Source organism: Nannospalax galili, unplaced genomic scaffold (assembly GCF_000622305.1).
Source record: "Nannospalax galili isolate Female #2095 unplaced genomic scaffold, S.galili_v1.0 scaffold35, whole genome shotgun sequence".
Taxonomy (NCBI): Eukaryota; Metazoa; Chordata; class Mammalia; order Rodentia; family Spalacidae; genus Nannospalax; species Nannospalax galili.
The window spans coordinates 543,559-557,856 of record NW_008336449.1 but is presented as its reverse complement, the minus strand read 5'-3'; the positions used below and the strand labels follow the sequence as shown (position 1 = coordinate 557,856).

At 45.0% G+C, this 14,298-nt stretch overlaps 1 protein-coding gene across 7 annotated transcripts in view; it reads right to left on the bottom strand.

Moving 5' to 3' along the window:
• Positions 1 to 14,298, bottom strand: part of Pnpla7 (patatin like phospholipase domain containing 7) — an 81,986-nt gene that overhangs the window by 24,085 nt on the left and 43,603 nt on the right. For all 7 annotated transcript variants that reach the window (XM_017797651.2, XM_008831185.3, XM_008831184.3 and 4 more), the window contains 4 exons: positions 12,444 to 12,575; positions 11,511 to 11,634; positions 9,381 to 9,494; positions 7,178 to 7,247 (listed from right to left, as the gene is read on the bottom strand). In XM_017797651.2, the coding sequence (XP_017653140.1) occupies positions 7,178 to 7,247; positions 9,381 to 9,494; positions 11,511 to 11,634; positions 12,444 to 12,575 (440 nt within the window). The remainder of the gene's footprint in view (positions 1 to 7,177; positions 7,248 to 9,380; positions 9,495 to 11,510; positions 11,635 to 12,443; positions 12,576 to 14,298) is intronic.

The following is a 14,298-nucleotide window of genomic DNA, read 5'->3' as shown; positions in this document are numbered from 1 at the left end:
ATGTCCTCTACCCATGCGCCTGCTGCTTCCACAAACTGAGTGGAATATTCACTACTCTTTTTTGGGGGGGGGTCTTTTTGAGACAGGGTCTCCCTGTAGCCCCAACTCGCCTGGAACTGTGTAGACCAGGCTGGTCTTGAACTCAGAGATCTGCCTGCCCCTGCCTCCCAGGTGCTGGTTTTAAAGGCCTGTACCACCATGCCCAGCTTTGTTCACCACTCCTAATCAGGTGGAAACATTACCTAAGTAAATAGATAAATAACTAAAACACCCCAAAGCCCACAGCTCAGAGTGCTACCTAGCAGAAGCAGATGGACGTCACCCCTATGGTAGGTCTGAGCGCCTCTTCTTCAGGGTGGCCTTCTCTTGCTCTTCCTGCAGCAGGTCCCCCTTAGGGTTCCCTTTCTTTCTCTCACCTTCCCCAATGACCTCAGCTGTCATAACCCTCTGGGTTTTTTTTAATGTTTTTTATTTATTAGTTTTATTTTATGTGTATGTGTGTATTGCCTGTATGTAGGTAAGTGCACCTGTGTCGTGCAATGCCCTGGGAGGAAAGAAGAGGCCATTGGATCCCCTGGAACTGGAGTTATGGATAGTTGTTAGCTGCCATGTGGGTGCTGGGATTTGAACCTGGGTCTTCTGCAAGAACAACCAGTGTTCTTAACCGCTGAGCCATCTCTCCAGCCCGAACCCTCTGGTTTTTTTTAAAAAAAGATTTATTTACTTTATGGGTATAAGTGTTTTAACTGTGGTATATGTGTGTATCAAGTGTGTGCAGTGTCCACAGATGCCAGAAGGGGACATCAGAACCTCTGAAACTGGAGTTACAGGTGGTTGTGAGCTGCTATGTAGGTGCTGGGAACTAAATCCCATCCCTCTGCAGGAGCACCAGGTACTCTTAACCACTGAGCCATCTCTCCAGTTCCAGAACCCTGTTTTAGGTAGAACCAACATGGGAGCTCTGTTGCTAGATTTGTGTATCCTTTCTTAGTCTTTAAGCAAGGCACTTACAAAGTTTTGGCTATGGTCGAAAGGGAAGTAAAGCCAGGTACACCTCACCTAGAGGCCCTGAAGGCTACAGAAAGCAGCTCCCTCCCAAGATTCAGCAAGCAAAGGATGGCTGCTAACTGGCTTTGCTTCATGAAAGGGCCCTCTTCATGGAGGTTGCCCCCAGGGAGTCTCAGAGGAGCCAGTAGCAGCTCCTCTACCTAGCAAGCAGAAACCCTTCCCAAGTCAGAGGTGGGAAGCAGAAAAAGGAATTCTTTAGATTTGCCTGTGCTAGCCTGACCAGAATCCCTGAAGAGGCTCTGAGAACTGAGGATGGTACAAAGCTCCAGCCAGCAATCATACTAGCTCAAGGACATACAGGACAACAAACTGTTCCAGCCTTTACAACTGAGTTAAAATTTAAACCACAGTCCAGACAGCAAACTGGTACAACCTTAACAACTTAGTTAAAATTTAAACCTCAGTCCTGGGGCAGGACCTGAGCTGTGAATGCAAGCACACTGACAGCCTGCCATAAAATATTTTTTAAATGTTTTATTATTTTATGTGTATGAGTGTTATGCCCGCATGTAGGTAAGTGCACCCTTGTCGTGCAGAATATTTTAATGGGAATATAATATTCAAAATATCAATGTATAATCTGAACTACCAGGTACACTGAGAACCAAGAATCTTAACTAGAATGAGAAATCAGTCAACAAACATGGCACAGAGGTTAGAATTATTTGATAGGAACAATAAAACACAACCAGTTCCAACCCAATCATGAACACTCATGAAACAAATGTAGAAACAGACAACATCAGCAAAAACAAAGAAGAGCAATAACAATGACAAATATAAAACTCTCTAGGGACCAGGAGTGGTGGTGACACAAGCCTGTAATCCCAAAACTTAGGAGACTGAGGCAAGAGGATGGCAAATTCCAGGCCAGACTGGGCTACATAATGAATTTGAAGCCAGCCTGGGCTATACAGCAAGACCAGGACTCAAAATAATAGAAGAAGAAGGAAGGAGGAATGGGGGGGGGAGAAGAGGAGGAGGAGGAGGAAGAGGGGGAGGGGGAGAAGAGGAGGAGGAAGAGGAGGAGGAGGAGGAAGAGGAGAAGAGGAGGAGGAAGGAGGAGGAGGAGGAAGAAGAGGAGAAGGAGGAAGAGGAGGAGGGAGAGGAGGAGGGGGAGGAGGAGGGGGAGGATGAACTACAACAAAAAGACTACCCTTCTGGATAGGCCTAAAAGGAGAACTAAGGTGACAGGAAAGAGCAAGTGATACTGAAGACAGATCAAAAAGAAGCAATTCCATTTAAACATCAGAGAGAGAAAAAGATGTAAAAATGAACAGTGCCCCAGATACCTTGAGGAAAATAACAAAAGGCCCAGCATTCATGTCCTTTTGTTTCCAAAAGGAAAGAAAGAATACAGGTTGAAAGAATATGTGAAGAAAGAAAGGTTAAGAATGTTCCAAAATTGTTAAAAGATATAAACCTACAGACTGAAGCCGAGGTAACCCCAAACAGCATAAATCCAAGAATATTGAAATAAAACTTCTGACAACTAAAGATGAGAACAATTTAAAGGCAAGTCCAGTGTCATTTATTTGAAATTCCTGGGGCCAGAGTATTTGGGGTTCTGACTTTTTCAGGTTTTGGAACATTTCCAGACTACCGATTGAACATTCTTAATCTGAAAGTTGCAAATACTCCATAATTCAGAATTTCTGAGTGCTGACATGACACTAAAAAAGTTTGGATTTTGGATTGCAAATTTTTTGAAATACATGGTTCTAGATGCATGCAGAGGTAATGGTTTAGGAAACAAAGGGAGCCAAGTGTGGTGGTACATATCTTTAATCCCAGCACTCTGGAGGCAGAGGTAGGCCAGGCTGGTCTATATAGCAAATTCTAGGACAGCTGGGGCTACAGGGAGACCCTGTCTCAAAAGGAAAACAAGAAAACAAAGGAAAGGGCAATGTGATCTAAACCTGATAAGGTGCTCTCATTCCACTTAAGTGAAAACATGCTGCTAATAGTGGATGAGGACAAGCACAGACATAAAACATTTTACTTCCTAGAGTGACCACTGACATTGTCCTATAAAGAGAGTGGAAATCAGAATTCGTAAAAATAGTGTGTTTAAAAATAGTCAAGTGGGGGTGCTGGAGAGGTGGCTCAGCGGTTAAGAGCACCGACTGCTCCTGTAGAGGACCTGGGTTCGATTCCCAGCCCCCACATGGTAGCAACGAACCATCCTTAACTACAGTTCCAGGGGAATCCAAAGCCCTCTTCTGACCTCCACGGCATTGCACGACACGGGTGTGCTCACATACATGCAGGCAATACACTAGTATACATAAAATAAAAATAATAAATAAAATTGAAAAATAGTCAAGTGGGGACTAGAGAGGTGGCTCAATGTTTAAGAGCCAGACTGCTCTTGCAGAGGACCTGGGTTTGATTCCCAGCACCCACATGGCAGCTAACAACTGTCTCTAATTCCAGTTTCAGGGAATCTGATTCCCTCTTCTGACCTCCATGGGCATTGCATGACACAAGTGCACTTACATGCATGCAGGCAATACACTCATACACATAAATAAACTAAAAATGATTTTTAAAAAAGGTCAAATAGGGCTGAAGAGATGGCTCAGTGGTTAAGAGCACTTGCTGCTCTTGCAGAGGACCTGGGTTCGATTCCTAGCACTCACACAGTGGCTAAGAACTATACATAATTCAAGTTCAAGGGGAATCCAATGCCCTCTTCTGAGCTATGTTGGCATTGTACTCACATAAATGCAGGCAATATACTCATACATAAAAATAACAAAACAGTTTTTAGTGCCAGGCATGGTGGCGCACGCCTTTAATCCCAGCACTCGAGAGGCAGAGGCAGATCTCTGTGAGTTCAAGGCCAGGCTGGTCTACATAGTGAGTTCCAGGGCAGCTGGGGCTACAGGGAGACCCTGTCTCAAAAAGACCAAAAAAATAAAAAATAAAAAAGATGGCATACATAAATCCTAACAAAATATAGTTACATTAGATGGAAATGGTCTAAAGCCTTAAAATAAAAAGGTAAAGCTTATCAGAAGAGATGACAAAAACATGGTCCAGTATGTGCTTTATTTGAAAAACTTCCTTCAAGCCCTTTATTACCTCCCAGAACTTGAAGGTAAGACTCTGTTGCAGAAGACAGGACATACTTAAGACAGAATTTGGAGCAAGAGACCTGGAAGCCACCTCCCCTGAAGGCTAGCTCTCATAGCTTTGAAGAGCACTATGCAAGCTGGTAAGAAAGAAACATCAATTGATGGTCCAACCCCAGTCAAGGCCTAAAAACCACATCAATGACCAGCACAGCAAACAACATTGGTGTAGTAGTGGTACTTTTATCTCTAGGGTAATCAACAGCTATCCATCAAAGCAGTTTTTTTTTTGTTTTGTTTTGTTTTTTTGAGACAGGGTCTCCCTGCAGCCACAGCTGGCCTGGAACTCACAATATAGATCTGCCTCTGCTTCCCAGTTCTGGGATTAAAGGTGTGCACCACCACGCCCTGCTAAAAGCATCTTATATATTTTTTTTTCAAAAAATATTTTATTATTTTAATTTTATGTGTATGAGTGTATTGCCTGTATGTATGTGAATGCACCCATGTCGTGCAATGCCACGGAGGTCAGAAGAGGGCTTCGGATTCCCTGGAATTGGAGTCAAGGGCGGTTCATAGCCACCATGTGGGTGCTGGGAATCAAACCCAGGTCCTCTGCAAGAGTAGTCAGTGCTGTTAACCGCTGAGCCATCTCTCCAGCCTGAAGCTTCTTTTTCAACAGAAACAAAGTATCAGAGTTCCACAACTGGTCATACACAGAGATTGTCTGTGAATTACCCAAGCCTACCTGGCACATCTAGGATGCAGCCTCTACACCTAAGGCTTACAGAACATAGAACAAGGGATGAAGAGAACACGAATGCATCTTTCAAATCCCATCAATGACATTCCCTCATGCAACAGAGGGCCAGGAACACAAAAGGTTACAAATGACCAAAACAGGGGCTAGAGAGATGGCTCAGCAGTTAAGAACACTGGTTGTTTTTGCAGAAGACCCGGATTTGAGTCCCAGCACCCACATGGCAGCTAACAACTTTCTGTAACTCCAGTCCCAGGGGATCTGACAGCCTCTTCTGACCTCCTCGGACATTGCATGACACGGGTGTACTTACCTATATGCAGGTAATATAAGAATACACATAAAATAAAAATAAAAAATTTTTTTAAATGACCAAAACATAGAGAAAAAGAGTCTACAGAGTGTGGGTCCTTGGACAGGACTCCCATATTAAAATCTACCCACCCAGGGTTCAGGGACCATTATGGAAGAAGGGGCAGAAAGATTGTAAGAGCCAGGGAGGAAGTGTATGACATATGGAAATGGTCCTACAGGCTCCTGGGACTCTTCTCATATGAACCTACAGCAATGATGTCAGCATGCACAAGACCCACCAAACTCAAGTAGACAAAAACCCAGCACAGAACTGTGGAAATTGACAACAGGTACCAATTTTAGTTGAAGAATTATTGGCAGCTGATTACTACTGGGTGAGAAAGAGCTGATCTTCTTAAAAGGAGGGACTCTAGATAGGCTGACTAGACCTCAGTAGATAAACTTGCACTGAGGAACATCTGGGAACACTAACTTGACATGATAGGCCTTAACACAAATGATAGAATGTATAAATTCCAGTTGGGGGGCTATGGGAGGGGGCCAATGGGGAAGGAAGTATAAAAACGATTAAGATGTACTGTATGAAATACATAAAAATTCAATAAAAAATTATTAAAAAAGAAAAACTTTCTTCAAACATAATGGTCAGATAAGTTGAAAGCAAAACAAAAAAGATATCACATGTGCTAAATGGTGTGGTGTCCCTCCCAAAATTCACGTCTACTCAGAACTCAGAATGTGACCTCATGTGGAAAGAGCCTTGCAGACTCATAAGGTTGAGATGAGCATACCCTAGAGGGAGGCTCACAGCTCCTGTTGCTGTGTCCACACTGGAAGCACAGTCAGTCTGTCAAAATACAAGATTTAAGTGAGAACAAAACCCAGAATATCAGCCACGTGACTTTAGTCCCAGCACTGGGCAGAGGCAGGTGGATCTCTTTGAGTTCAAGGCCAGCCTGGTCTACATAGTGAGTTCCAGATCAGCTGGGGCTAACAGGGAGACCCTGCCTCGAAAAGACAAAAACAAAACAAAAACAAGAACAAGAACAAAAACAAAAAAAACCCTCAAAATATCAGGCTATGACAGCAAGGAGGATTTGTCCTTCCAAGAAACACGAAATAATGTGCAGCAGTCTCAGTTGTAGAAACAGATGCAGACTCTGCCCTTGCACAGCTCACGTTGTCAGTACAGGGACAGGTCACAAATGAGCTAGCTAGAGAGAACTATTGAAAAATGAAGCAAAAGATGAGGGCTGAGATCAGCAGAGTCGGTGAGGAGGCCAGGAGGCTGCACCTAGGAGTGAGCAGGGACATGTGGAATGGTGGCCCAGGCAGAGGCATGGAGGCAAAGGCAGGAGAGAGCCATGTGTATAGAGTGCACAGAACAGCAAAGCACCAAATAGCAACACTGGAATTCTTCACGTATCTTTGATCCAGGACAGCCTGAGAACACAGAATGACCAGTGACTCCTAAAAAGGGACATTCTTAGAGCTAGAAGAAAATAAACACACTGGGACAGATTTTTAATTCTTGATACACTGTAGTTGTTTTACCATCTTTTCATACTTGGCATAGGACAGACAACAGCAGCCTCCAACTATCCCACTCTCCTGGAGGCTTCACTCTCTGTTTCCTTTTTCTAATCAGTTGACAGAAATAGGAGGGAGATATATCATATTTCTTTTCACACATAGTAGAATTTCCCTCTGTGCTGCCCACGTTGAGGAATATCAGCAAAATCTTCTGGCATTGCCAAAATCTAAGCTCTTCCCACCCTGCTCAGATTCATGTCTAGTAGTAGTTCAGGGACATTTTCAAGAGTCAGGCAGCTTAGTAACCCAGACTGCCCCAGAGGTCTTCCCTGGCCTCTATGCCTCATTCTCCCTCCCCAGGCAGGGGCAGGATGGGGCAGTAGGTGGGGCAGAGGCAGAGCTCCAAGGTAGAGCTGAGACTCACCTGTTGCAGATCCCTGCTGAAGGCTGCCCAGAATTTTCTCGCCCAAGAGATGAATCAATCGGGTCACAACCTTGGTGTAGAGAAACAAGGAAAACCCTAAACCACATCTTTAAATGGTGAAATTCTGGGAACTGAAGATGCCACAACGATGTTCAAACAGGAGACTGGGTCTGCTTTTCCAAAACTGCCAGTGACTGGAAACATCTATGGGCTACAAGAGCCCATGTACACCTTTCTGGCTGCCAGATGAGGCAGTGTTAATTGCCAACTTGACAGAATCTAGACTTATCTGGAAGATGGACCTCTGGACATGCCTGTTGGGGATTGTCTTGATCATATTAACTGATGTGGGAAGACCCATCTTAATTGTAGGTGGGATCTGAGCTATATAAATGCAGAAAGCAAGCTGAGCATCAGTATGTGTGCATTCATTGCTCTCTGTTCCTGATTATGGATGTGATGTGAAATTGTCCAAATTTTAAGACATAAGACAATGACATTTGAACAGAGAAGTCTGAGCTAGCACCAACTGCTAAGAAGACTGTTTTTTTTGTTTTGTTTTGTTTTGTTTTGTTTTTGTTTGTTTGTTTTTGGTCTTTTTGAGACAGGGTCTCTCTGTAGCCCCAGCTGTCCTGGAATTCACTATGTAGACCAGGGTGGCCTTGAACTCACAGAGATCCACCTGTCTCTGCCTCCTGAGTGCTGGGATCAAAGGCGTGCACCCAGCAAGAAGACTGTTTTTAAATGTACTCTAATACAAAAAAAAACCTGAATCACATACAAAACAAAAGAGCTAGGGAATTCCACTGTCACCTCATTCTTCTTAATAGTCCCAATTCACACATACCCCTGGGACATTCTCACAGCATTCTATGCACCAATATCTGAATGTTTCTCTAAACATTAAGAACTTTTAAAAATAACTATAACCTGTCAAGCATGATATTTCACACATCCCATCTCAGCACTAGGAGGCTGAGGCAGAAGGGTCATAAGTTAGCAATACTGGGGAACTTAGCAATACTGTCTCAAAATAAAATTTAAAAAGGGCTGGAGATGTGGCTCAGTGGCATAGTGCTTGCCTAGTATATGGAAGGCCCTGAGTTCAATCTCCAGCCTTACCACAAATAAGTAAATAAATAAAATTATCATAGTTAAAAATTAACAAGTGAATTCAAAGTGAAAGTTAAATTTAGAAAAGATAATTTCTTTGCCAAGTGACAAAATTTCAAAATAGGTCAATAAGCACATGAAAAAGTATCTGGCATATCTAAGAACTGGGGAAACTGAAATTCTAACCTCCATGGGCATTGCATGCATGGGTGCACTTACATACATGCAGGCAAAATACTCATACACATAAAATAAAATTTAATTAATTAAAACAAAAAAATTTTTTAAATATTTTGTTATTTTTATTTTACATGTATGCATGTATTGCCTGCATGTAGGTAGGTGCATCTGTGTTGTGCAATGCCCGCAGAGGACAGAAGAGGCTGTTGGATCCCCTGGAACTGGAGTCACGGACAGTTGTTAGCTGCCATGTGGGTGCTGGGATTCAAACCTGGGTCTTCTGCAAGAACAACCAGTGTTCTTAACTGCTGAGCCATCTCTCCAGCCCCGCCAAAACAAAATTTTTTAAAAAAAGAATGTGCTCAGCAGCCTTTCCCCAACAGTCCCAAATAGGAAACTACCCCAACACCCACCAACTGGAGAACAGACAAATGGACTGTGGTACACAGTAGGACATGGCAAAACAATGAAAGAAACCATTCATAAAATGCTGCCTCATGCCAGGCGTGGTGGCGCACGGCTTTAATCCTAGCACTCCAGAGGCAGAGGCAGGCGGATCTCTGTGAGTCCAAGGCCAGCCTGGTCTACATAGTGAGTTCCAGGACAGCTGGGGCTACAGGGAGACCCTGTCTCAAAAAGACCAAAAAAAAAAAAAAAAAAAAAAAAAAAAAAAAAAAAGCTGCATCTTGAGCTGGATGTGGTGGTAGCCTGCTGTCTGCCATCACTCTCTTCAAGTTTCTGTTCTCAGCTGCACAGGTTAAAAAGTCCCTCTCTTTGAAAGTATGGTCTTATGTATCACTTTCCTCACACCATCACACCTGCCTGTTCTATACTATATCCATCTGCACTTTACTAAATCATCATTTGGGCTAGAGGTGCAGCTGGAACAGGGGCTCTGTGACACACTTACCTGTGGGTACCTGCGCTTGATGGATGTCAGAGCTCCTGCTGGCAGCTTGGCCAATTCTGAGTCCCGGACGGCATGTACAGTGGTTGCCCTGGCCTGGTGGGTCAGTGTTTCCACCTAAGGAAGAGGAGTCAGATACTGGAGTCCCACAGATCAGTCTAAGCTCCCAGGTGGGCCAAGTTGACCACACTTAGGGAGCCCAGTACATGGGCAGTTCAGGTGGATGGCAGTCTACAAGAGAGCTGCACACAGCTGCATGGTCAAGAGGCACAGAAGGAAGCAAAATGACTAAGACTGTGCTGTCAAAACAACTGGAATGTTTCAGAAGCCACAAGCCACCCTAGCAATCCAGACAGGCTTCACACACAGACACTGACTGGCACCACTGGCTATCACATAGAACTCTGAACGTTCCTTCACACACAAATGCCTTCAGAGAAATTATGCCCTCCACTAGAGTCCACATCAGATGTGTCCCTCATAGCTTTCAGGACTCCAGGGGGCAGCATGAAAGCATCTGCTTCAGCTAGCTGTGAAGGCTTCCAAATAGGAATTAGTGACTAGACCTATAGACTACACACAACATGGCTACCCTAAGGCCAGGAACAGGGCCAGCTGAACATCAGGAAGTCTCAGACTCTGACACGGAAAACCCACTGCCAGGCAGAGCTCAGGGAAAGCAGAGCAGGAGAAACACGGGCATGGGGGCTATGCAAAAGGAAGTAGCTATGTCTGCCCAGTAATCTCCAGAATCAGGAAGGCTTCCCTAAGACCTTACTGATGGATAGCAAAGAGCCTCCAGACTTCCCTGAACACTGGTTTAAAACGTTTTTTAAAAATATTTTTATTATTTTTATTTTATGTGTATGAGTGTATTGCCTGCATGCATGCTAGTGCACCCATGTCATGCAACGCCATGGAGGTCAGAAGAGGGCGTCAGATTCCCCTGGAACTGGGAGTTAAGGATGGTTTGTAGCCACCATGTGGGTGCTAGGAACTGAACCTGGGTCCTCTGCAAAAGCAGCCAGTGGTCTCAACCACTGAGTCATCTCTCCAGGCCTGGTTTAAAACGTTTTTAAAAAAAAGTAGCAGATGAGCCAGGTGTGATGGTGCACGCCTTTAATCCCAGCACTTGGGAGGCAGAGGCAGGCGGATCTCTGTGAGTTCAAGGCCAGTCTGGTCCACATAGTGAGTTCCAGGACAGCTGGAGCTACAGGGAGACCCTGTCTCAAAAAGACCAAAAAAAAAAAAAAAAAAAAAAAAAAAAAAAAAAAGCAGCAGATGGCCTGGTGTGGTGGCTCATGCCTGTAGTTCTAACAGGGAAACTGAGACAGAAAGATTCTGAGTTTAAGGCCAGCCTGGGCTATACAGTGAGACTTTGCCTCAAAGGGGAGGAAAAGGGGGTGGGAGGCAGACTCAGCATGGTGTGGTGGCTAACACCTGTATTCCCAAAATTCAGGAAGCTGAAGCAAAAGGATCACAAGGACAAGTCAGTTCAAGTCATATGGTGATTTCCAGGCCTGCCTAGACTACAGTAAGACCTTCCTCAAGGGAAGAAACCAAACTAAAAACATTAGCAGTGCCAGGCGTGGTGGGAGGCAGAGGCAGATGGATCTCTGTGAGTTCAAGGCCAGCCTGGTCTACATAGTAAGTTCCAGGACAGCTGGGGCTACAGGGAGACCCTGTCTCAAAAAGAAAAAAAAAAAAAAAAAAAAACAACCCAGTAGCAGAAGCCAGAAGTACAGGTTGGAATCCACTGTCCTCATGCAGCTCCACAAGCCCATCACTGCAGCATCCAGAGGCTGGTCATCTGTATCTCAGGACAGAAGAACCTACCTATGCCAGGCAGTACTGGGAAGCTAGGGTGAGCTGCCAGTCTCAGTCAAGACCTCCAGGACATTACTCATCTGGGCACAAATGAGCACCCAGAAACCAGGGACCAGTACTCTGGACCTCCTAGAAGACCAAGATGGGGCCCCAGATGGAAGGCAGGACCTGGGGCTCAGAGTGGACCAGCTGGAAGGAAGGGGTCACTCTCTCACAGGTCAGTCAGGCTCCCTCCCTGGACCTCAGGAAACCAGCCAAGTGAGTTCCAGAATGTTACAGAAAGCTGACAGTGGAGTTGGCACCTACCACACCAACAAGGTCTCCACGGCCATACTCCCCAGCCAGACGCTTTTTTCCATCATCCTTCCGGATCACAGAGCGCAGCCGGCCACTGAGGACAATGTATGTGCAGTCGGACTTATCTCCTTGTCTGCAGAGACACACAGGTCCTCAGCCCACCAGCCTTAGCTGCCCCCAGAACCAGCTTCCCAGCAGCCAACCAGACCACAGAGTGAAACAAATCAAAGAATATAGTCATCTCAGTATATCTATTTTTAGGTTTGTAAAGTACAGTTAGTTTTCATTTAAAAATATTTGTGCTAATATATATAGATTTACTATTTTGAATAAGCATTTTAATTTTTCTTAGCCTAAATTTTAAACATCACAAAAATTGGTAACTCTAAGTCAGATCTGTCTATGACCTGAGTAGGGGAAAGGCAGCTATGATGTGGGGTCAAGGGCAGTCCATCTAGGATCAGAAGACTTGAAAACAGAGCAGCAATACCTTATAAAGACCATTTTAAATGACTTAGGTCTTTTGACAGGATGGTGTGGGCTTATGTGTATAGACATGGAGTGATGCCCATTGAAAATGTGTCTCTATGTGTGCAGAGAACCCAAGATGTCCACAAAAAGTGTTTCCATGGGTCCTGGAGGTGGGGAAGTGAATAAAGCAAGTTATCTTTTTCTCTGTAAACTCTCCATAGGAATGGAGCTTTATCTACCAGCAGTACCACTATACGTCAACAGGGATATCCAGAGATGGAGATACCTGCAGGCCTTTCTGTATGCTGCATCCCTGGGGGCTTCTCTGTATACTATAAACTTTTGGACTTTTATGCATACTGCATACTTGGGGACTGCTCCATATAATGCACACCTGGGGGCTTTTCTGTACACTGTATACCTGTAGTTCTTTCTGTATACTGCACACCTTTGGGCATCTGTGAGCCTTACCTGTATATGGCTCGCCCAGCCTCCACCTCCATCCAGTCTAGAGCAAAGTCTATCTGCCGCACAAAGGATGACATCCTCTTCACAACAGTGTGTGCCACGCCCAGGACGATGTCTGGCCGTTTCCTCATGATCCTACCACGCAGCCTCAAGTCACTTCTTTCAGGTCTCTCCTCATCTTCCCATCTTAACCCCAATCCCACCAAATCTGCCCTTCATTCAGGGTCACAGCACTTGAGAGCAGGCAGTACCTATAACCCCACCTATCAGACAAGACTCGATGCACATTTTGAGGCAAAAAGACACTGGGGGCTGAGACAGAATAGTGCCTAGGCAGTCACCTGCTCTCAGTGCACAGGGACAATGATTTTTGGGGAAGAGGGGTTCCTGGGCATACCAGCAAAGTTGCCTCAAGGGGCTCTGAGGCCAGAGAGCATGGGGTCTACCCTGAGTAGGTACAGAGTGGCTAGGATTCTGATCCAAGAACACTGTCATCTCCCTGGGCCATGAGTGGATAAACTGTAGAGGACAGGACAGCAGCAGGGATATCATGGTGGCTCTAGGGCTAGGGGTCAGCTCGTGGGTTACTATTCATATGCACTGGGCAGGAGAGAACCAGGGCTGAGTGACTCCAGGCCTTGGACAAGTATATGGGAGATATAGCTACACTCAGTAAGAAACAGGAAATCACCTGGGTATGGTGGCACATACATTTAATCCCAGCACTTGGGAGGCAGATCTCTGTGAGTTTGAGGACAGTCTGGTCTACATAGTGAGTTCCAGGCCAGCTGTGGCCACAGGGAGACACTATCTCAAAAAAGACCAAAAAAAAAAAGAAAGAAATCAGAGAGCTGCCTCAGACATTAGATGGTGGTAAGGTGGTACTCCTTCACCATTCCATAAGACAACTCCCAGATGATCATAGCTTGGCAATGTTTTAAAAATTAAATAAAAAAGGGGTCTGGAGAAATGGCTCAGCAGTTAAGAACACTGGCTGCTCTTACAAAGGACCTGGGTTCGATTCCCAACACCCTGGCAAACTACCATCTGTAACTCCAGTTCCAGGGGCATTCAATACCCTCTCTCTTTTTTTTTTTTTAATACTATTATTATTTTTTATGTGTACAAGTGTATTGCCTGCATGTACGGGAGTGCACCCATGTAGTGCAATGCTACAAGGTCAGAAGAGGGCATCAGATTCCCCTGGAACTGGAGTTAAGGACAGTTCTTAGCTGCCATGTGGGTGCTGGGAATCGAACCCGGGTCCTCTGTAAGGGCAGTCAGTGCTCTTAACTGTTGAGTCATCTCTCCAGCTCCCTTCAACACCCTCTTCTGACCTCTGTGGGCATTGCATGACGCAGGTGCACTAGTGTATCTAGGCAATACACTCATACACATAAAATAAAAATAACAAGCTGAGCCGGGTGTGGTGGTGCATGCCTTTAATCCCAGCACTCAGGGAGGCAGAGGCAGGTGGATTTCTGTGAGTTCAAGGCTAGCCTGGTCCACACAGTGAGTTCCAGGCCAGCTGGGACTACAGGGAGACCCTGCCACAAAAAGACCAAAAATAAATAAATAAATAAGCCAGGCATGGTGGTGAACACCTTTAAAGCCAGCTGGGGCTACAGGGAGACCCCTGTCTCAAAAAAAAAAAAAAAAAGAAAAAGCAGTTAAGAACACTGGCTGTTCTTGCAGAAGACCTGGGTTTGAATCCCAGCACCCACATGGCAGCTAACAACTGTCCGAAACTCCAGTTCCAGAGGATCCAACAGCCTCTTCTGATGTCCGAGGGCATCGCACAACACAGGTGTGCTTATCTACATGCAAGCAATACACGTGTACATATAAAATAAAAATA